This window comes from Primulina eburnea, chromosome 5, assembly GCF_022965805.1.
Source record: "Primulina eburnea isolate SZY01 chromosome 5, ASM2296580v1, whole genome shotgun sequence".
Taxonomy (NCBI): domain Eukaryota; kingdom Viridiplantae; phylum Streptophyta; class Magnoliopsida; order Lamiales; family Gesneriaceae; genus Primulina; species Primulina eburnea.
Genome location: NC_133105.1, coordinates 11,495,336 through 11,520,636, shown reverse-complemented (window position 1 = coordinate 11,520,636; position 25,301 = coordinate 11,495,336). Strand labels below are relative to the sequence as shown.

Below are 25,301 nucleotides of genomic sequence, written 5' to 3'. Positions count from 1 at the left end.
AAGATGGCTCTTGCAAAGTTATTTTCAATTATTTTAGTTATTATATTTACGATTCTTGTATTTATCGGAGAATATCCTCCTCATGTTTTTTCTTTATTTTTACGATTACTTGTAATTGTTGTTTATCCATTACTTTGTATTGTAATATTCATTAATTAATAAAATGCATCGTGATTTCTCGTACCACCATGGCAAACTTTTAGATTTCTTACTCAATAAAAATCTTAATATTCATTGATTGATAACTTATGTTGAACACCACTAATTTCCTTTTGTATTTATTTCACCCACAAAAATTTCCGTACTAACAAATATTTCATACATTTTAAATTCAACTTACGCAATCCAAATAGTTTTAGATAACATAATTCCAACACACATATTTACTTATTCCCAATTTTCTTAATAACTTACAAAAAAAATTTCTCAAGACCAGATGTCTACTTAAATCTTTTCATACATCTATCGAGTAACCTAACCATCGATCATACTCAACTTTCTAGAAAATAAAATTCCAACAAAAGTATAGTCCTAGCTGTTAAGATCATTGATAAAAACTTATAACACATAAATCTTAAGTTCCCAAAAATTTTGCTAACTCATTGTCTACTCTTATAACTTAGTTAATTGAGCAACTTTTACCTCAAATCGTTATCATTCTAAATTCTTAATTTACCGCAACATTAATTCACTAGCGCCTAACTTTCGAGCCAAATATCAATTCATCTTACAACTCCCTTGATTACCATTTCTTATAATATTATAACCCAAATACTTCAAGGTTCTAATAATTCCTTTGAGCTTAAATCCTCGAGAATTCCTATCATTTAAACCATTTAGTTATCACTTACCGCTAAACTAGTTCTCTCAATTTCTTAAAATTGTAACATAAATTCTTAATTTCCTCGAAAATTTTATCCAATTGTCCTAAAGTACAAAAATTTTACAATTACCCATAAGTTGTTGGCGTTCCTAATTCCATCTTATAGATTTCTCGTAACATAAAGTTCAATAATTTTAAGCTTATTAAACCAAAAATCAATTCCATAACCTCGAAAAACTACTGATCTTACTCAAGTGTTCCTTAAAAGTTCGAACTAAATCCTCAAAAATTTCGAAATTTGCAATTTGGTCCTTAAAGTTCCCAAAATTTATATTTTTGGCCCTACAACTGTTTGAAATTTGCATCTTCGTACCCATAAATTTTTCGACTTAACCTCATTAACTTTAAAATTCTTGAACTAAAAATCTAATCCCAAAATTTGGTAAATTCGAAAATAATCCCTTAGAATATTGCTTTGCACTTAGGTCTTTAAAATTCTCAATTCATGTAATTCAATCCTTAAATATATCTAGATAGAACATACACTTTAAATAAATTCTACGTCTTTATACTTCCAAAGATCGTCGTAGTCTTCAAATCATTAATCCTTACATGAAATCTTCAAAAATTAATTAAGCTAGCAACCACGAATCATTTGTAATTCTTAGAAAATATACAAGTCCCAAAAGTATTCATAATTGTCAAGTTTAACTTATGACCCACGAGTATAACATCAGTACTACTAATCCAAAAATTAATATTGACAAATCATTTCTATCATTGACAAATCATTTCTAACTTTTCTCGACTCCCAAAAGCAAAATTATTACTCATGTCCAAGTCCACCACACCAGCATGCAAGAAAATTAAATAATTTTCCATTTCATGTCATAACATGCATAAAGATTTTAAAGATTCAATCTCGAATCACAACAACAGATAAATCTGCACTCTAAAAAGTATGTCATGTAAACATACAAGTGATAGTATTTAAAACATGCACATGCTGAAATCATAACTTCATGCTTACTACTTAAAAGACTTTAAAACTTACAGACTTGAGGTGTGACTTCGTGAGCTTCTTGCGACTGGCAGTAGGCATAACCCTTTACAAGAAAACCGCTCTGATACCAACTGAAACATACCGTACTTTTTACCATTCAAAATTTGCGGAAAAATTTAAAATTTTCTTTAATATAAAATAATCTTCAATGTTTGCCATAAAATACCACAACCAAATCCCCCATAAGAAAAGGTTGTCAAAAGAGTCGTTCATAAAATATTTGAAATTCAACATCACCAATAAAATCTGCTAACAAAATACTTGCTCAAAAGTCAAAACATCTCCCATCACATCATATAAATCAGAGTATTTTTAAACTTTGCATAAAAACGTAAACATGGCGGTCCTCGGGTTTAGCCTCCCGCTCAGTCCACGCCTGCCACTTGGTCGCCACCTCCTGTCTCCTCATCAACATAAGCACCTGCATCGATCAAGTCTAGCGAGTCTAAAGACTCAACACGTATAAACTGGGAATAACGAGTATTACATAATAAAACCACATACAACTTCAAAATATAACATATATACTTGAAACTTAAACTTTGCGTAATAAACTTGAACTCTTAATAAACTTAAACTTTCATAATAACTTTGAACTCTCATAAACTTCTTTGAACTTGAACACACATACTTTGAAACTTGAACTTGCATAATAACTTGAACTTTCATAAACTTGAGCTTTGCATAAACTTTGAACATACATGCATACATAATATGACGTGCCATCACATAAACTTTTCTTTAAACATGCTTTCATACTTCAACATACTTAACTTCATCATTTTGCGTAGAGGATGTTTCAAAGCAAGTGACCCATAACATAATAAATATCTGATCAGACAAACCACAGTACTGGGCTGACAGGGACGTATCCACTGCCACATACATGAGATCCCTGTTCATAATTTAACAGGCCTGTTGATCCACGTTCATAATTTAACGCTTCACAACCACGATCTAACCCGTTCATAATTTAACGGGCGGATTGGTCCCCGTTCATAATTTAACGCTTTCCAATCCTAACTTCAAACCCGTTCATAATTTAACGGGGTGGAGAGGTCCTCGGCCACGTTCACCGACTTCCAAACCCATTCACTTTTGGTCACAAGACATTTAGCATACCTCGAAAACTTCAAATATTTTCTTTGCACGTCATACATACTTACTTTGCATTGAGGGATTCGTTGGATGTCAATCGGGTCGTTGCTGCAACATACTAATATAAATACATAAACTTAACTTGTACAACTTAAACGTAAATGTCATGCTTAATCCCAAGCTAAATAGATTCTTAGAACATTCTATAATTTCCCTTGACATAACCCTGTAAAACATCATATTAAACCATGGTATAAAACCTCAAATCAAACCTTAAATAATAAAAGAATATACCTAAAATCTGAAGGTACACGGACCCCGTCCCTTGGTCCGTATCATGGTCCGTGTCCGTGCGCTTAAAAATTGTTGTGATGAAATAAGAAGGCACGGACATCGTGCCTACCTCCGTGTCCGGGTCCGTGTCCGCTCTGTTCGACGAATTATTTTATGAAAATTTTGCGACATGTCTATTCTCCCAATTAACACATAAGGCATCAAGATTCATCACTATGAGACCATTCTAGTACACCATAACAATGAACTAAACTTTTATAATCACCCTACAATTCATACGACCCAAAATATTGTCATTTATATTAAAGTTTATTTCTTACGACATCTTAATAATTCTAGCTCTTAAAGACATGAATCAAAACCTCAAAAATACTCTAAACATCATTACTAACTTTCTTATATGCAGCAACGATCACCCGTCGATCCCCAACAAAGCCTGCAACATAAAAACTTCAAGAACATATTAAAATTCATAACTTTCTTGAAACACGATTTGAGCAGTCATACTAAAAACTCCATAACTCACTCGTTTTTAATCCAAATAACTCGAATTTTATATCAAATCGAACGTATCGAAAAGATCTACGTTTTTGTAGTTAAAAGTTTTCTCAAAATCTTTACTGAAAAATCGCAGTATTTTACAGAACAGCAAAAACGTTTTTAAAAAAATGCAGTTTGAGCAGTCCTACGAAAAACGCCATAACTCACTCAATTTTCATCCAAATATTTTGAATTTTATATCAAATCGAACGTATCGAAAAGATCTACGTTTTTGTAGTTAAAAGTTTTCTCAAAATCTTTACTGAAAAATCTCAGTATTTTACAGAACAGCAAAAACGTTTTTAAAAAAATGCAGTTTGAGCAGTCCTACGAAAAACGCCATAACTCACTCAATTTTCATCCAAATATTTCGAATTTTAAATCGAAGGCATCGAAAAGGTCTACGATTTTCACGTTGAAAGTTTTCTCAAAATCAATACCGAAAAATCGCAGTATTTTACAGAACAGCAAAAACGTGAATTTGGTGATCCAAAATTGTTTCAAACTTGATCTAGACGTGATTACTCAAACTTCTACGCATCGCACATATAATTTTCGCATAAATAACAACACAACGCATAATATGACAAGATCGATGCATCAAGAACAGAATATACGTGCATTTTGATATTTAAAATACCGTAACGACGATACCGAAGCGGAGACGATACGGGAGACGATTCGGGACGAACTTGGCTCAATTTTCTTTGAATAAAACTAAACTAAATTTGCTGGAATTTGTAGAGATTGTACGTTTGTTGAAGGGAGAGGGGAGAGAAATAAAATGAGAGAAGAATTGATATCATAGAGTTTTACAAACATTTCATTCCTTATAGTCAAAAGTTTGAAAAAGGTGTTTAATGTGTTTTGTGTTGTGTACGTGTATATGTGTGTGTAAATGTGTTAATGTGTGTGTGAGTCAAAGTGTGTGTGCTTGTGTGTTGATATATATATGTGTATATATATATATATCTACATATATATAAACAATTGTAACATATATATTTAATATAATAAAAAATCTATTTAAAAACATTTAACATACTAATTTAAAATAAATCTCATATTAACCCCATTATAAATTTTAAATTTAAATAAGATGCACAAATACTACAACTCTAAAATTTTAAAATCAATTAATCATTTAAATAATTTAATTAAGCTCTAAAATTACTAAAATTAATTAAATTATTTAAAATACTCCATCCTTATCTTAAATAAAATACTGCATTAAAATTTACTAAAAATCGTCCCGATCTCCTTTCCTCGATCTCGCCTCGAATAATCGCCTGAAAAATAAAACTCTAAAAAACATTTTAACGTACATTAAATAAACATAAATAATTAAAATAATAAATTTCATAAATTAAATATATGCATGCATTAAAATCATTTAATAAAATACATAAGGAATTTAATAACTTGCACGCACTTGGTTCATATGGACTTAAAATTTTCGGGACTTCACAATCTATCCCCCTTAATTTGAATTTCGTCCCCGAAATTCGCTAATCCTCGGTAATCCAAAAGTTTAGATTCTTAATTCTAGTATCCCAACAATCCATACTACCGATGCGCTACTCTGATAAATTAAGTCTTATGTTGTCCTTACGTCTCTTCAATCCGAATTAAATTTCCTACCAAAAACCTCGTTTGCGATTCACAACTTAAAACGACTTATGGAGACTTACTTTTACTTTACTATGATCTCGACTTCTAACTTTTCTCGTTGTTCCCAGTATTAGAAATGAAGGTTCAAGCTTATCGTATTTTACTTTTCTTATACTATACTCGTAATGTTCATCGAACTAATACATTAGCATCAATGCAGTTTAGCCTAAGAAATCTTAGCACCAAAATTTTTCTGATCAACTTCTACCCACGGCAATACACTTAAAAGTTAAATCTTATCTTACCTCATAATAATATTGGCCTCCAACTCTTGAATCGAGTCTTTCCTTACAATACCAAGCTTATGTAACTTAGCTATTTACAAGTACGACCCAAATATAAAATTGTTGTCAACCTTTAATTTCGAGTAAGGGATACGACAAGTATAAAAGTCTATAAGATTTTTAAACAAAATAAATTATGACATCTCATTATAATAATGAGATATGATATACATAATTTTTAAACATATCTAATATTATATACACCATATTTTTACCATAAAATTATACAAATACATACATATACCAACGGTCATAAAACGGTAACAAACGGTTATATTTTTTTTTCTCTCTATAAATACCATCTCACAAATTCATTCAATCACTCCAACTTTCTCTTCTTCTCTAAAACTTATTCTTCATCAAATTTTTCGAAGAAAAAGAAGATGGCTCTTGCAAAGTTATTTTCAATTATTTTAGTTATTATATTTACGATTCTTGTATTTATCGGAGAATATCCTCCTCATGTTTTTTCTTTATTTTTACGATTACTTGTAATTGTTGTTTATCCATTACTTTGTATTGTAATATTCATTAATTAATAAAATGCATCGTGATTTCTCGTACCACCATGGCAAACTTTTAGATTTCTTACTCAATAAAAATCTTAATATTCATTGATTGATAACTTATGTTGAACACCACTAATTTCCTTTTGTATTTATTTCACCCACAAAAATTTCCGTACTAACAAATATTTCATACATTTTAAATTCAACTTACGCAATCCAAATAGTTTTAGATAACATAATTCCAACACACATATTTACTTATTCCCAATTTTCTTAATAACTTACAAAAAAAATTTCTCAAGACCAGATGTCTACTTAAATCTTTTCATACATCTATCGAGTAACCTAACCATCGATCATACTCAACTTTCTAGAAAATAAAATTCCAACAAAAGTATAGTCCTAGCTGTTAAGATCATTGATAAAAACTTATAACACATAAATCTTAAGTTCCCAAAAATTTTGCTAACTCATTGTCTACTCTTATAACTTAGTTAATTGAGCAACTTTTACCTCAAATCGTTATCATTCTAAATTCTTAATTTACCGCAACATTAATTCACTAGCGCCTAACTTTCGAGCCAAATATCAATTCATCTTACAACTCCCTTGATTACCATTTCTTATAATATTATAACCCAAATACTTCAAGGTTCTAATAATTCCTTTGAGCTTAAATCCTCGAGAATTCCTATCATTTAAACCATTTAGTTATCACTTACCGCTAAACTAGTTCTCTCAATTTCTTAAAATTGTAACATAAATTCTTAATTTCCTCGAAAATTTTATCCAATTGTCCTAAAGTACAAAAATTTTACAATTACCCATAAGTTGTTGGCGTTCCTAATTCCATCTTATAGATTTCTCGTAACATAAAGTTCAATAATTTTAAGCTTATTAAACCAAAAATCAATTCCATAACCTCGAAAAACTACTGATCTTACTCAAGTGTTCCTTAAAAGTTCGAACTAAATCCTCAAAAATTTCGAAATTTGCAATTTGGTCCTTAAAGTTCCCAAAATTTATATTTTTGGCCCTACAACTGTTTGAAATTTGCATCTTCGTACCCATAAATTTTTCGACTTAACCTCATTAACTTTAAAATTCTTGAACTAAAAATCTAATCCCAAAATTTGGTAAATTCGAAAATAATCCCTTAGAATATTGCTTTGCACTTAGGTCTTTAAAATTCTCAATTCATGTAATTCAATCCTTAAATATATCTAGATAGAACATACACTTTAAATAAATTCTACGTCTTTATACTTCCAAAGATCGTCGTAGTCTTCAAATCATTAATCCTTACATGAAATCTTCAAAAATTAATTAAGCTAGCAACCACGAATCATTTGTAATTCTTAGAAAATATACAAGTCCCAAAAGTATTCATAATTGTCAAGTTTAACTTATGACCCACGAGTATAACATCAGTACTACTAATCCAAAAATTAATATTGACAAATCATTTCTAACATTGACAAATCATTTCTAACTTTTCTCGACTCCCAAAAGCAAAATTATTACTCATGTCCAAGTCCACCACACCAGCATGCAAGAAAATTAAATAATTTTCCATTTCATGTCATAACATGCATAAAGATTTTAAAGATTCAATCTCGAATCACAACAACAGATAAATCTGCACTCTAAAAAGTATGTCATGTAAACATACAAGTGATAGTATTTAAAACATGCACATGCTGAAATCATAACTTCATGCTTACTACTTAAAAGACTTTAAAACTTACAGACTTGAGGTGTGACTTCGTGAGCTTCTTGCGACTGGCAGTAGGCATAACCCTTTACAAGAAAACCGCTCTGATACCAACTGAAACATACCGTACTTTTTACCATTCAAAATTTGCGGAAAAATTTAAAATTTTCTTTAATATAAAATAATCTTCAATGTTTGCCATAAAATACCACAACCAAATCCCCCATAAGAAAAGGTTGTCAAAAGAGTCGTTCATAAAATATTTGAAATTCAACATCACCAATAAAATCTGCTAACAAAATACTTGCTCAAAAGTCAAAACATCTCCCATCACATCATATAAATCAGAGTATTTTTAAACTTTGCATAAAAACGTAAACATGGCGGTCCTCGGGTTTAGCCTCCCGCTCAGTCCAAGCCTGCCACTTGGTCGCCACCTCCTGTCTCCTCATCAACATAAGCACCTGCATCGATCAAGTCTAGTGAGTCTAAAGACTCAACACGTATAAACTGGGAATAACGAGTATTACATAATAAAACCACATACAACTTCAAAATATAACACATATACTTGAAACTTAAACTTTGCGTAATAAACTTGAACTCTTAATAAACTTAAACTTTCATAATAACTTTGAACTCTCATAAACTTCTTTGAACTTGAACACACATACTTTGAAACTTGAACTTGCATAATAACTTGAACTTTCATAAACTTGAGCTTTGCATAAACTTTGAACATACATGCATACATAATATGACGTGCCATAACATAAACTTTTCTTTAAACATGCTTTCATACTTCAACATACTTAACTTCATCATTTTGCGTAGAGGATGTTTCAAAGCAAGTGACCCATAACATAATAAATATCTGATCAGACAAACCACAGTACTGGGCTGACAGGGACGTATCCACTGCCACATACATGAGATCCCTGTTCATAATTTAACAGGCCTGTTGATCCACGTTCATAATTTAACGCTTCACAACCACGATCTAACCCGTTCATAATTTAACGGGCGGATTGGTCCCCGTTCATAATTTAACGCTTTCCAATCCTAACTTCAAACCCGTTCATAATTTAACGGGGTGGAGAGGTCCTCGGCCACGTTCACCGACTTCCAAACCCATTCACTTTTGGTCACAAGACATTTAGCATACCTCGAAAACTTCAAATATTTTCTTTGCACGTCATACATACTTACTTTGCATTGAGGGATTCGTTGGATGTCAATCGGGTCGTTGCTGCAACATACTAATATAAATACATAAACTTAACTTGTACAACTTAAACGTAAATGTCATGCTTAATCCCAAGCTAAATAGATTCTTAGAACATTCTATAATTTCCCTTGACATAACCCTGTAAAACATCATATTAAACCATGGTATAAAACCTCAAATCAAACCTTAAATAATAAAAGAATATACCTAAAATCTGAAGGTACACGGACCCCGTCCCTTGGTCCGTATCATGGTCCGTGTCCGTGCGCTTAAAAATTGTTGTGATGAAATAAGAAGGCACGGACATCGTGCCTACCTCCGTGTCCGGGTCCGTGTCCGCTCTGTTCGACGAATTATTTTATGAAAATTTTGCGACATGTCTATTCTCCCAATTAACACATAAGGCATCAAGATTCATCACTATGAGACCATTCTAGTACACCATAACAATGAACTAAACTTTTATAATCACCCTACAATTCATACGACCCAAAATATTGTCATTTATATTAAAGTTTATTTCTTACGACATCTTAATAATTCTAGCTCTTAAAGACATGAATCAAAACCTCAAAAATACTCTAAACATCATTACTAACTTTCTTATATGCAGCAACGATCACCCGTCGATCCCCAACAAAGCCTGCAACATAAAAACTTCAAGAACATATTAAAATTCATAACTTTCTTGAAACACGATTTGAGCAGTCATACTAAAAACTCCATAACTCACTCGTTTTTAATCCAAATAACTCGAATTTTATATCAAATCGAACGTATCGAAAAGATCTACGTTTTTGTAGTTAAAAGTTTTCTCAAAATCTTTACTGAAAAACCGCAGTATTTTACAGAACAGCAAAAACGTTTTTAAAAAAATGCAGTTTGAGCAGTCCTACGAAAAACGCCATAACTCACTCAATTTTCATCCAAATATTTTGAATTTTATATCAAATCGAACGTATCAAAAAGATCTACGTTTTTGTAGTTAAAAGTTTTCTCAAAATCTTTACTGAAAAATCGCAGTATTTTACAGAACAGCAAAAACGTTTTTAAAAAAATGCAGTTTGAGCAGTCCTACGAAAAACGCCATAACTCACTCAATTTTCATCCAAATATTTCGAATTTTAAATCGAAGGCATCGAAAAGGTCTACGATTTTCACGTTGAAAGTTTTCTCAAAATCAATACCGAAAAATCGCAGTATTATACAGAACAGCAAAAACGTGAATTTGGTGATCCAAAATTGTTTCAAACTTGATCTAGACGTGATTGCTCAAACTTCTACGCATCGCACATATAATTTTCGCATAAATAACAACACAACGCATAATATGACAAGATCGATGCATCAAGAACAGAATATACGTGCATTTTGATATTTAAAATACCGTAACGACGATACCGAAGCGGAGACGATACGGGAGACGATCCGGGACGAACTTGGCTCAATTTTCTTTGAATAAAACTAAACTAAACTTGCTGGAATTTGTAGAGATTGTACGTTTGTTGAAGGGAGAGGGGAGAGAAATAAAATGAGAGAAGAATTGATATCATAGAGTTTTACAAACATTTCATTCCTTATAGTCAAAAGTTTGAAAAAAGTGTTTAATGTGTTTTGTGTTGTGTACGTGTATATGTGTGTGTAAATGTGTTAGTGTGTGTGTGAGTCAAAGTGTGTGTGCTTGTGTGTTGATATATATATGTGTATATATATATATATATCTACATATATATAAACAATTGTAACATATATATTTAATATAATAAAAAAATCTATTTAAAAACATTTAACATACTAATTTAAAATAAATCTCATATTAACCCCATTATAAATTTTAAATTTAAATAAGATGCACAAATACTACAACTCTAAAATTTTAAAATCAATTAATCATTTAAATAATTTAATTAAGCTCTTAAATTACTAAAATTAATTAAATTATTTAAAATACTCCATCCTTATCTTAAATAAAATACTGCATTAAAATTTACTAAAAATCGTCCCGATCTCCTTTTCTCGATCTCGCCTCGAATAATCACCTGAAACATAAAACTCTAAAAAACATTTTAACGTACATTAAATAAACATAATAATTAAAATAATAAATTTCATAAATTAAATATATGCATGCATTAAAATCATTTAATAAAATACATAAGGAATTTAATAACTTGCACCCAATTGGTTCATATGGACTTAAAATTTTCGGGACTTCACAATATTAAAACTCATTATTTTTTATTTTTAGGAGTAGTTTATTTATTATAATGTTTATAATTAATTAGAATAACTTTTTAGTGAGGTTATTTATATTATATTTTAGCGTGTAGTTACGTGGATTATCATCGATTAGAATAATTATTGTAGTAAGAGTATTCTTTTATATGTACACAAAACAAGAAGTAAAAAACATTTTGGTAAGAAAACAATGGATAAATTGATATGTAAACTATATTGTAAATGGTTTAATTTATATATGATCTGTTAAGATCTAAGATAACAGTTTAGAAGATGATGGATGTAATATACAATTACGACAAATAATGAGAAACTCGAGTCGTGTTAACAATTAAAGTCAATATTTCAATCAAACTGAGTAAATTAAACTACTAACATATTTAAGTGTAAAAACAACGGGAAATTTGGCTTCAGTCCCCAGCCGCCGTTTTTCTTTGTTTTCAGTCCCTAGGTACTTTTTTAGTACCACATTTTCACATGAAGTGTACCACATTTCCACATGAAGTGTACCACATTTTGTATGAAATAGTACCACAATTTTGTGGGTAGGGAGTGAATGCAAAGAAATATTATGATTGGAGATTTTTCAATAACTTCCCCTAAAAACAACTCAAATTACTAAGTGAATACGATATATGCTAGTGCAAAAGTATTGGTTCAAGTTAGATTTTTTCCAAAATTACCCTCATCAAACTATAGAAGTCTATGGTTCCTAAAATAACAACGAACAAAATTTTAAAACACGAGAAAATCAAATTTATAAAATATTAATATACTAATTATTTGATTAAATATAAATATAAACAATTTTTTTTAAAAAAATATTTTTCTAAAAAATTTACTGTATAGATATGCAACACATGCTAACACATACAAGTTTTTATTAAAAATTTGTTTGCCAAACTGACAACTATTTAGCTTGATGATTCTTGTATTCTGCTATTGATGTTAAGTTTTTTCCATTTATTAAGAAGATTTAAAAATATTTGGATTTCACCTCAGAATTTATCTCGTGGACAGCAATTACGGGTTTCCTCATAAATTACAACAATAGTATCTTTTAAATGCAACGATCTCACACATCTTTATCTGGGTTTTTTCACTCAAAACAAACATAAATTATGTAATATTCTCTCTTTATGTAACTAACAAAGAGTGGTGAGAAAAAAAAAATCTTTAGACATAAAATTAATTTTTTTTATGGGTTGAATGTTTTTCATTCAAAATCTGCATATGTTACCTAATATTTCATCATAATATAACTAACAAAAATGATACTTTTGAAGAGAAACATAATATTACCGCACAAACGTAATACTTTTCATGGGTTGGATTGGAAAATTTTTAAAATCCCATAAATTCGATTCGTGAGACGATATTACATGAATTTTTGTAATATGATATATCGCTTCTGAGATGGTCTCACAAACTTATAGGATATATGTATATTAAAATTGATTTGTTAGATGATATTTAGAAATTTTTTTTGGATAAAATAAATTTTTTTTACTCGCGTCTCTTTTTTACAAGATGATATGATTTAGCGAAAGAAATTAATTATTTTAAAGAGTAAGAAAATAATGTGTGAGATAAATAAATTTATTTTGAATGACTTTAATAATTTTTACTCTATAATCAGTTGCTTGAATTATACACTATAACTTGTATATTTTGTAAGTTTTAATTTTAATATAATATACTTCCCAAAAATAGTTGCAATCATTTTTAATTGGAGATACTTTACAGTTTTAGTTATCTATTTAAATTCCTTAATTATAATTTATCTGGAGAAAAATACAAATTTTAATTACATCCTAATTTTTTAAATAAATACATTCAAAATATGGAGAAAAGAAAAAAGAAATGTATTTTAAAAACTTTCTTTTGAATCGAAAAGTATCTTACATCACTTGTTTAGAAACATTGGAGCGTAATCAATGTCCAAGTCAATATTATCATTACTACTTTTAATTCCCGAGGTATTTATAAGAAGATTCTCTACCTAAAGCGTCAGAAATTCTTTTTTGATTTTGATCTTTTTAATTTTTAATTTTTATTCATATTATGTTTTATTATCATAAAAAAGTTATATTTCAGTTATTAAAAAAGTATTTATCGACCGAAATAATCGATTTTGATTAAATAGGTTAATTCGGTTTTTTGAGAAAAAAAATGTATTAGTTAATTTAAAAATTGGTCTCAGGTAAGGTCCGAAGTTAAACATCAAATTATAAATATATATGAATGATTTCCATAGAAAGCGAGTCCCTGCCTACTGCAATAGAACCTTATGGAAACCTTGTTTGGGTCGAACCCCCGACCTTCGTTGGGGTCGAGCTCTCTGTTTAGGTCGAGCATTTAAGACACGGTTTATGAATTGGTTGCTTATGTTGTCAATTTGGATATTTGCTTAATGAAATGAATATTAAATTATGCAAGTGAAACTTATATGGTTGCATACATTTTAAATGCATTTCAAATTTCTAAGTTATATAATTTGCAGTTATGATAGATATAATTTATTTATTTTGTTAGATATATTCAATAGATAATGACACAAAAACATTTTTGACTGAGAGATTGAGTCGCGTAAGTTTTTATTTAATTAAATTATAAATTATATATATATAATAAAAATTCACTAACGAAAAAAATTAGTTTTCAAACAAATTTTAAAAAAGATAAACGGTAAAATTACATTCACTCTTTTTGTTTTTTTTCTTATAAACACTTCCAACTGTCTCGTTTTCATCATTTCCCGTTCCAGAGAGAATCGTTCCATCTAAGGGTGGGTACGGTACGGTATACCGTACCGAATTACGATACCGTATACCGTACCGAAAATATCGATATAAAATTTTCATATCATACCGGAAATTCGGTATACCGCACATTCGGTATACCGAATTTTCGGTATGAAAAAAGTTCATATCGGTACCATACCGACACCGAAAATTTTGTCAGTATACCGAAAAATTGTCGGTATACCGAACTTAAATTTTAAAAAAAATAATAAAAAAAATTATTTTCGGTATTTCGGTAATATACCGAAATACCGAAAAAAAAATATTCCGTACCGATACTGATACCGAAATTTTCAGTATACAGATTTTTTTCAGTAAATTCGGTATTTTTTCGGTACGGTTTTTCGGTATTTGAATATAACAAATTTACATAATTCAAAATTTATTCAACAGAGTAAAAAAAAATTATATATCATATAATATTTTAAATTCCGTTACATAAATTCATACAAATATATAACGTAAAATTTATTTAGATTTAAAGATGGTTGAGAAGAAGATATTTTGTGAAGATATCAAATAAATGTTACCAATATAATACTTTCTCTCAGATTCAAAAGAAATAAGTATTTATGCTTAGTTTATAACTTCACAAATTAGCATCTCTTAATAATGTAAATATAATATTGATTGTATACATGAATTAATAAGCAACTATGATTAAATATTTTCACCGTAAACAATATATATATATATATATATATATATATATATATATATATATATATATATATATATATATATATATATATATATATATATATAATTTTACTTTAGGAAATTGCGATACAATTAGTATTGATAACAAAATTTGAACTTTAGAAAACATTCCAAAATTGTTTTTTAGAGGGGAAAAAAGTTATAAATTAAAGTTACATAGTATTGAATTGAATGTCTCTAAATCTAAGCACTCTATTTGGGTCGAGCACTCAAGACACGGTTTATGAATTGGTTGCTTTTGTTACATCTATATATAATAGTATATTTACTCTATAATCATATCATTAAGCAAATATCAAAATTGACAACAGAAGCAACCGATTCATAAATCGTGTCTCAAGTGCTCGACCCGAACAGAGAGCTCGACCTCAACGAAGGTCGAGGGCTCAACCCAAACAAGGTTTCCATAGGGTTCTATTGCATTAGGCAGAGACTCGCTTTCCATGGAAATAATCCATAAATATTTAGAATTTGATGTTTAACTTCGGACTTCATCTGAGACCAATTTTTAAATTAACTTATAGAATTTTTTTCTCAAAAAACCGAATTAACCTCACTTTTTTAATAATTGAAATTTAATTTTTTTATGGTAATAAAACACAACATGAATAAAAATTAAAAATAAAAAAGATCAAAATTAAAAAAGAATATCCGACGCTTTAGGTGGAGAATCTTCTTATAAATACCTCGGGAATTAAAAGTGGTAATGATAATATTAACTTGGACATTGATTACTGTCCAATGTTTCTAAACAAGTGATTTAATATACTTTTCGATTCAAAAGAATATTGATAGAAAATTATCAAACAAGATGATCTCTCTTAGCTAACTGAGCTCTCCACTGGTATCAGGATTGCTGTCAAGATCTATATAAGTCTAGGAGGTCTTGAGTTCTAATCCTAAGAAGGTAGAAACTCCAGTGCCTGGACTAGATGAGTCCTATGCGTAATGGTGCGTGGGTATGGGTCGAGGACCATGCTATGCTGTGCCATGGCCCATTGACCATGACCGTTACAGTAAAGCATGTGAGGCCCGGGACCGAAGAGGACGGGGAGTGATCGTCGGTGCCATGAGATTGCACAGACAATGAGCGGCTCCTGACAGGCTTCTAGGTGGAGGGAACATGAATGAACCAATCCTACACCAAAATAAGAGGGATTCCGAGATTGTTCAATGTAATGGACTGTACAGTTGAAGAGGGCTTAAAAGATTTGATATGTACTACTCATATCAAGAAGGTACATCTTCTTTTCGGTAGTTCTTTTCGGTAGTTTATCACATAAGAACTTCAAAGTTAAGTATGCTTCACTTGGGGCAATTTTGAGATGGGTGAACCCCCTGGCATGTTTCTTTGAGTGCGTGTGAGTGAGGACATAAGCACGCTGGAAAGACTCGTCTTGATACAGTGAGGACATTCGTCGAATCTGGGGCGTTACAGTTGGTATCAGAGCCGACATCTCTTAGTACGGTGTGGTTTGGGGACGAACCAAGCAGAAGCTGGTGGGCATGTGAGGCCCGGGGCCGAAGAGGGTCGGGGTTGATCGCCGGTGCCATGAGGTTGCACAGACAATGAGTGGCTCCTGGCAGGCTTCTAGATGGAGGAACATGAATGAACCGATCTCACATCGGAATGAAAGGGATTCCGTCACTGTTCAATGTAATGGACTGTATAGTTGAAGAGGGCTTAAAAGATTTGATATGTACTACTCATATCAAGAAGGTGTATCTTCTATTCGGTAGCTAATCGCATAAGAACTCTAAAGTTAAGCGTGTTTGACTTGGTGAAATTTTGGGGAAAGACTCGTCTTGGTACAGCGAGGACAGTCGTCGAATTTGGGGCGTTACACACAGCACAAAACAACACAAAACCTCTCCTCCCCTCAAACTTTCGGCCAACATAAAGTTTTTGAAAGAAAAATTTTGCCCGTGACCACTTCTGTTGCCGCCACACTGACTCCAAATTTCTGAAATTCGTGAGTCATAGTCTCAACACAGAAATTGTTTTTGATTTCTAATGTAATCCAAACAAGAAATATAGTTTCCGATCGTGGACTTAATTTGACGATTAAATTTGGAAGATCCGTTCAAATAGATATACAAGAATGATCAACTTTGCTAATTTTCAGAGTGGTTTGGTATCTAGCGTAATATAGGCGAATGTAATATTCTAAACATCCTATGAATGTTTAAATTCATAGGACGCCTAAAGAAGTTTTTGAGCGTCGAAACCAAAAATTTTAAACTTCCGCTGCTCATTGGGTGTGAGAAAATGGTGTCCCAACAATCTATATTCACACCATCCAGAACCAAAGATAAAACAAAAAATCTACAACGGAGTCAGGACGTCCACTGAAAGCTGGAATAAAATGTCGTTCCTAAACTATGTAATATGCTGCCAACTGATGACGTGCCTTTGAATTTGATAGTGTTCTTTACATTTGATATTAATATCATATATATTACTAATGCACTTTATTTTTATTTTTTTTTATATCTATCCAAATATTTAATATGAATATATCATTTTAAAATCTATTGACATGTGTATTAATACTAATGAAATAACAATTATATATAATACCCCAATAATAAATAACATACATATTTTATAGCCAAGTGTAGGACCGATCGATTGCCACTTTATCTAAAGTTATAGCTAGTGATAATGGTGCAACTCAAATCTTTTAAACCGCACAGTAGTCAAGCACCACGGTTCGATCACTCTACCAAGCAGGGACAATTATTGCACCCAGCAATCTCCCTCCCAATAATTACACTTCTTGCAATCAATGGGAATTGAGCCCATGACCTTGACTCTGATACCAATTATAGGACCAAATGTTTGCCGCTTTACCAAAAGCTATAGCTAGTTGTAATGGTGCAACTCAAATCTTTTAAACCGCACAGCAGCTCAAACATCACGGTTCGATCGCTCTACCAAGTAAGAACAATTATTGCAGCCAACACCAAGTCATTATAAGGGAACTCCAATCGATTTATCTAAATATTGGAGAAGGTGTTGGCAAATATGTTAGAGTAGGTGCCCGTCGAGCCAAGTGTTGGCCGAGTGTTCACAATGAAACTCTATGTATAAGCAATCTTTATTTTAATAATATTTTAAATTATTATTTTGGCAAATCTTTATCTGTATACCCATGCTAGTTGCATAGATAAAGCCCTTGAATATACAAATAGTAGAAAGAATATGAGATGCTCATATGATGAGTATCATGAAACTCATATTTGTAATACTATATATTCTAAACGGTTCCTAGTCGATTCAGCCGCCACTAAGAAGGATATAGGCCGCTCGAGTTAGAGACTAGTATCTACGATGTGAGTACCATGTTTCATTGGTAGGAGACATTGTGATGTCCGAACATGCAGATAGGTGCTCCTTGTAGAGTGCACTGAACAACCCTCCATAAAAGGACTTTCCAAGTGGTTCTCACTTATCGAGTGGAAAAGTCCTAGTTTATGGTTGTACAGAATTAGTCCTTATGACCCGGGATAACATTGAGACTCTATGTGCTAGAATTACACTTTGACTTGTTTACCGACTCTTATGGGGTCATCAGGTGGCAAGGTTGGGTGTTCTGTCGAAACACATAGGAGTCGATGCATTGTAGTCGGGGATTCACCGCTTACCTTCGGGTATGGATATCCTATGTGTTATCATGTGTATGTAGATCGAAATCTCTGGCCAGAGTATGGTTGTAATTATGAAAGGTGTTTCATAGATTACACCATCGATGCAACTACGACATGACACATAGTATCGATTCATTGACAACTCTCGATAAACCAATGGTTGTCGAATCGATCGGGATATATGAGTTGAAGGGACCGTACTGTACGCTAACCATAATTGAATGGTTCTTGCAGGCACTATCATTTGATACCTAGGGAATCATGTAAGCGATGCTGCTAGGCGTTTAACATGATTGGTTGAGTACTATCAGACTTGAGTTCTGACGTTCTTATTATCAAGGTGTTGATAAATAAGAATGGAGCAATTGGGGTATGCTCATATAAGGACATGTTTAGTCCGAATCACATGGAGATGTGAACCCACGGCTAGTTGTATCAATGAACCATTGAGGGCCACACAAGTGCTAGCTTTCTAGATCCCGTTGAGAAGTAAAAATAGTTCAATGTGTTGAACGGCTTATAAAGGGGTTTATAAGCGTAAGAAAAATTAGAAGTATGACTTCTATGAAGGAGAAAATAGTTCAATGTGTTGAACGACTTATAAATGAGTTTATAAGTGTAAGGAAAAATAGAAGTATGACTTCTATGAGAGAAATGTAAATTTTGATTTATGGAAGTGTTCCTAAATTAAAATTTGGCCAAGAGAATAATGTATTTGAAAATTGTGATTTTCATAAACATTATTATGGACTAAATTAAATTAATTCAAGTGTTGAATTAATTAAACACTAGTGGACCTAGTAGAGTCCAAATAATTAAATTAATTCAAGTGTTGAATTAATTAAATAATATTGGGTCTTGTAGAGCCCAATTGGAAATAATTATTTAACTAGTGGGCTTGAGTAAAATCAAGTAAAGTCTAATTGGGCTCAAATTTGTTTGAGACAATTTAAATAGTCCATGGGCCTTGTAAAAGTTACAAGCCCACTTAGAAAAGCATGCTAGGGAGGTGAAGAGTTGGGGATTACTTTTGAATAAAATAATGGTATGGCATGCACCTTTTTGGATCAACTTTTTGCAACCCCCAAAACAACTAATCCTCCCTCATTCCACACAAGCTATGGCCGAAACATTGCTCTAGTTTTCTCTCCATTTTCTTTCTCATTTTGTTCTTCAATTGTTGGAGATACAAATCACTTCTCAAAGATAAATCCTCATATTTTTCTAGTGCAAAATATGAGGGGATCTTCCTAGTTAGTGGTGGGCCTAATTTTGAAGTAAGGAGGAAGCTTGTAGACTTGTCATCCATTGAAGAGCCAAGTTGTTTACAACTTGGTTGGAGCCACAATCAATCTTTCAAAGATTGATAGGTATATTTTCTCAACTCCCTATGTATGACATAGTTGGATTTTTGTATATGTTTGCACAACTAGTACATGGTGTTCATTTTTGAAAATTTTATACCAAAATTTCGGTTTTTATGAATCAAAAGAAATTTTGTGCTTCCGTTGCGATTTTAAACACCGTATATCGATCCCTTTCAAAATAGACTTTAAAAAAATCTGCCAGGATTGATCTCTAAAACTCAATCAGCTTTTCTCCAAGACCGTTCTATCCTGGACAATGTTGTCATGGCTTTTGAGATAATCCATTACATGAAAACAAAGACGAGAGGAAAAGAAAAGGGATGTTGCACTGAAGTTTGACATTAACAAGACATATGATCGCGTGGACTGGGGATTTCTCGAAGGTATTATGTATAAACTCGGTTTTGATCCTGAATGTGTTAAATTTCTTATGCTGTGTGTTCAAACTATCTCTTATAATGTGGCGGTAAATGCTGTTTTGGTTGGCCCCAAATCTTGGCTTACCTTTTCATTTTATGTGCTGAGGGATTATCAGAACTTATTACTAGAGCTGAATCGAGTGGATTGTTACAAGGAAGCAAAATTTGTCGAAAAGCGCCTTCCTTTAGTCATCTCTTGTTTGCAGATGATAGTTTCTTTTAGTTTTGGGGCAAATGAAGATGAACGTAAACTGGTGAAAGAAAATATAATATTCAAGAACAAGCATCGAGACATGCTGTTAATTTTGGAAAGTAAGGAATTTTTTTAAGCAACAATGTGTCCGATGATGAAAAGACAAGGCTTTATACAGTATTCTTGGAGTTTCTCAAACGACTTCTAGTTGATTGTTCCTAGAGATTGATAATAAGAATTATCTCCGCTTAAAATATGAAATAGTTGGAGCCAAATATTAAACGCTTAAAGTAACATTCGATAAACACCTTATGAACGGATGTAGAACTATACAACACCCTGACAATATTTTGAATATCTCGAATTAAACTTTCGCTACGTATTGAGTGTGATAAAACGATACACCGTCTTCAACTGAAAAGCTTATTCTTTTCCACGGAACTCCGTTGAAATGAGTAGGCGAAGGTAGATCTAGATCAGGAGCGGATCCAAGAACTAGAGGGCAGCTTAATGAATTTGAATTCATCATCACATCTCCCAACATGACAATATTATTTTTCAAATGTTCATCTCTCCCAAAAATTGTCACATCTCCCAACATGACAAGTACATTTAGTTCAGGAGTGGGTCGTATGTGAGACCGTCTCACGGATACTAATATGTAAGACGGGTCAACCCTACCCATATTCACAATAAAAAAATAATACTCTTAGGGTGTGTTTGGTTGAGTGGATTAGATAAGGATAGATTAATAGTCAAATATTTATCGTTAAAATTTTAAGATGTTTTAATAATCATTTTGACCCGATTTAAGATCCAATTTTATTAATCAAATAGTTATCTATAAAATTGGATCTTAAATCGGGTCAAAATGATTATTAAAACAACTTAAAATTTTAACGATAAATATTTGACTATTAATCTATCCTTATTTAATCCACTCAACCAAACACACCCTTAGCATAAAAAATTATACTTTTTCATGGATGACCCAAATAAGAGATCCGTCTCACGAATTCGATCCGTGAGACCGTCTCACATAAGTTTTTGTCTTAGTTCAGATATATATTTATTAAAGCATGGGGATTTTTTTGTTAGTCTCCACGATTCGAACCTCTGGCCTCAACCAGAATGGGAAGAGGATCATGCCTATGGATTAAGAGATTCATATCGTCAAATAATAATGTATTTTGAATAAAGAAAAAAGAAAAAGAAAAAAAGGAAGAGAAAAAGGGGGAAAAAAGAAGCAAATATCTTTTACAGTTTTCATTATCCACATAATATTAAAAAAAATCAATATCAGTAAAAAAGACTCAAACAAAAAGCTGGAGAATTTTTTTTTTTTTCTCTAATCAAAACCAATCTTATATTTCAATACATTTTCTAAAAAGAAATATCCGAACAATGGATTAAACACACCCTTATTTATCCTGGAACTTTAGCAATGAGCCAGTGAAGATTGCAAAAAAAGATGGTAACATACTCAAAAATTATTTAACTCTTCTGTTGCTCGAATATTTGACTTAACTAAAAGATATTTACAAAAAAACAAAAGTGCATACACAAGGCAAGAAGAGGAAGGAGAATCTTTGCCAAAGAGCCATTAAAGCTTGCAGAAAAAGAGAAAGGATTATTCCATACAATGCAAGAAAATAGACAAAACTCACATGGCAAATGGGACAAAAAGAGACAAAATTTGGCTACTACTTTCATGAATTTCGATGTTACAAACTAGAAACCAACCATAGTTTCAATATTCTTTGTCTCAAGATGCAAGCTTTTTGATCATTTCTCATCGTCACGACCTGAAGATATATCGGAGACTGGATTTTGAGGTACGGGTATTCGACACCAGAGCAACTTAGATTGAGAAGGGGATAAATAACAAGAGTTTCTCGTCCATAACTTTTCTTGGATGCCCACAAAATCTCTTGCCATCTCATATAGAGAATATGAGAGATTGCAGCAGAAAAAAAAAAACTATAAAAACCTAAAAAAATGACTTAAATTTTCAATTGATTTCAAGAATCTTACACTCAAGAAACCTTGAATCAACCACTTTATCATAATGGAAAATTTTGTCCTCAATAGAGATAATTCGCTTTCGATATGCATTTCCAGCCGTTAATAATCTGTACGAGATGAAATTAAACCAACATGGAAAATTTTCCCCTTGATAGAGACCAATTTGCTTTCGATATCCATTACTAGCCGTTAATAATCTGTATGAAATGAAATTAAATTACAAACATGGAAAGAACATGAAAAACAAACGAGAAAATAAGCAAAGGAATTCAAAGAGCAACAAATTGTGTCTTTACTAACCATCTTTTTTCTTCAATAAACCTCTTGCAAACAGCATGAAAATGACCAAGAACCCGACTCCTGCTGCCCCTCCTACTATTATAGCCACCGTCTTTCCGGTATTGGACTCTTTACCTTACCATGTGATAGCCAAATACAACTTGCATTAAAATACTTTCAATACAATTAATAATTTCAAATCTAGAGATAAAGTCCCACAAATCTTAGGCTTACCTAAACAGACACTCATTCTAAGTTGGAAAATTCTTAATTATGTTTACATAAACGTCCCGCACACCTAAATATAATTGAGCAGACTAGCACACTCGAGGATAATATATGATATGCAGCTTAGTAACCATGATACTTATAAATCCGACAGCCGTTATGGTATGAATTATAATTTGAGAACAGATATTTGGTAATGTGCCCATCTTATCCCTCATATTTTTCAACAAAGATCATCTTTGAACACATTTATTCAGGATAATAAGACTTCTCTCTTTAAATCCAAGGGGGCACTCAAGAAGCTCATCGAGGCAACGACTTATATAATATTAAGCAGGAGCAACAACTAGCATTTCTAAAGATTAAGCACCAAATTTGAAATTTTTCTCATTGACCACACATTAAACTTGTTTTTTTTTTATCGAGCAAGGATCACCTCCACTTACCCTAAGCTTAGTACATCCAACGGAAAAGTCTCACAGATGAAAGACAGACAAAACACCTCACCCTTATTTTTATCTGTAAGAATTGCTAGTGTTATTCAATCATCTAATCGAACAAATGTAATTTAATTAATTTAAATAATCATTCATCAATGAACATGGAAGAGTGAAGACCAAATATCAAGCAAAGTATAGAACAAAAAAGTGAAAAGGAACCATTGAGCAAAGTAAAGCAAAACCTGATGAAGAAGGAGAGGTATCTGAAGCAGATGATGGTGTTCTAGGGACACCATTGGGATAATAGCTATAACTAATATAACACTTGTGGAGATAAATTTGAGCAGAAATAGAGCTTCCACACTCAACCTGAGCTCTCTGAACTGCTTGTTTCACACACTCCACACAGTCAGAGTTTCCCACATCACCTTCACACTGCCCCATCACAAAAACAGACTCATAAGTTGTTGTATAAAAACCATTCCCACTACCCATCCCATTTTCCAGTGTATTCAAAGCAGTGTCTCTCCTCTCTTCAAAACCTGCCCCACCAACATTTGTCCCACCACAGCTTTTGTACAGCATTTCCATCCCAGAGATTTGGGTGAACCCCGAAACCTCATAGTGCATGTAGCAGCCAAAAAGATGGATTCTTGCAGCAATTGGCTTGCCGCATAGCTTGTCTATTAGAGTAGGAAGCCTGCTGACACAGTTGTAGCAATCAACATTTGATAAATCACCTCTGCATTGGAAAAGGCCCGTGATTGTGGTCTGGCTACTGCCTGCTGTATTCTTGTAAAACTTCGATTTCGAGGATTGGGCAATGAGGGTCCCAAAGAGAGATGAAAGGGCCTGTGAGTACACACCTGTTGGATCTTGTAGAGGTTGCTTCGCACAGCCTTTGTACACCAGGGTGGTGTAGTCTGTCGGCAGAGTTGGACGGTGGGGCGAGTTCAAGAATGGTCAAAATCGACAGGAAAAGAGATAAACTTGAGAAAGGATTTCTGGGAAAACCCATTTGTATAATCTCTGATGAATCAAGTCCTGGCCATTTTGGTATATTTCTTGTTGATTTTGAATAGAGGTTCGAAAAATTAGACTTTTCTGGGGTTCTTTCGAGATGGGTTTTCGTAATAATGCGGAAATTTTGAAGGGTGTGGAAGATCTCTCTGTTTTGCTCAAAGGTAAAAAAAAAAAAGGAGTCTTGCTTGAATCTGTTCAAGAGAGACGCATCTTTTTCCCCTGTACACAAAGTAGTAGCACTGTCCGTTCCGTTTGCTGTAAGAGTTTCTTTCAGGTGTTCCAATTTGATTTTGGGCCGTTGAACTTCTTATTAATGTGTACTTTACTCCAAAAAGGAATTGTATCATTTTGTCTTATAACGTTTGCCTCTATGCTTGACCATTGCTGTAAAGTGAATATTCCGGTCCGGGAGGAACCATTAGTCTCGGTTTCGATATAAGGCGGAATCGCGATCGGATCGAATCGAATCGTTTGGATATTGTTCTAGTTCTAGTTTTTCGACGATAGTGATTTTGATTCGATTATGACTTAGAAGTTAGAACTTAAATTTAATCTTTTTAAGTTTCAAGTTCTAACAGGTAAAGAAGAAAAAAACTTGTGAGACATTGTCTTTAAATTTATTATGAACATTTAATATTTTTCATAATTTTTTAAAAAATAAGTTAAATTAGTTTATATAAACTAAGTAAT

General features: G+C 32.1%; 1 protein-coding gene across 1 annotated transcript; it reads right to left on the bottom strand.

Moving 5' to 3' along the window:
* Positions 1-22,056: 22,056 nt before the first annotated feature.
* LOC140833004 (plasmodesmata-located protein 2-like) lies at positions 22,057-24,944 on the bottom strand. The gene is given in 4 exon segments (XM_073197362.1): positions 22,057-22,838; positions 22,942-23,055; positions 23,831-24,512; positions 24,514-24,944. Coding segments are annotated over 4 exon segments (897 nt in total). The 5' UTR covers positions 24,607-24,944; the 3' UTR covers positions 22,057-22,830.
* Between the last annotated feature and the right edge of the window lie 357 nt (positions 24,945-25,301).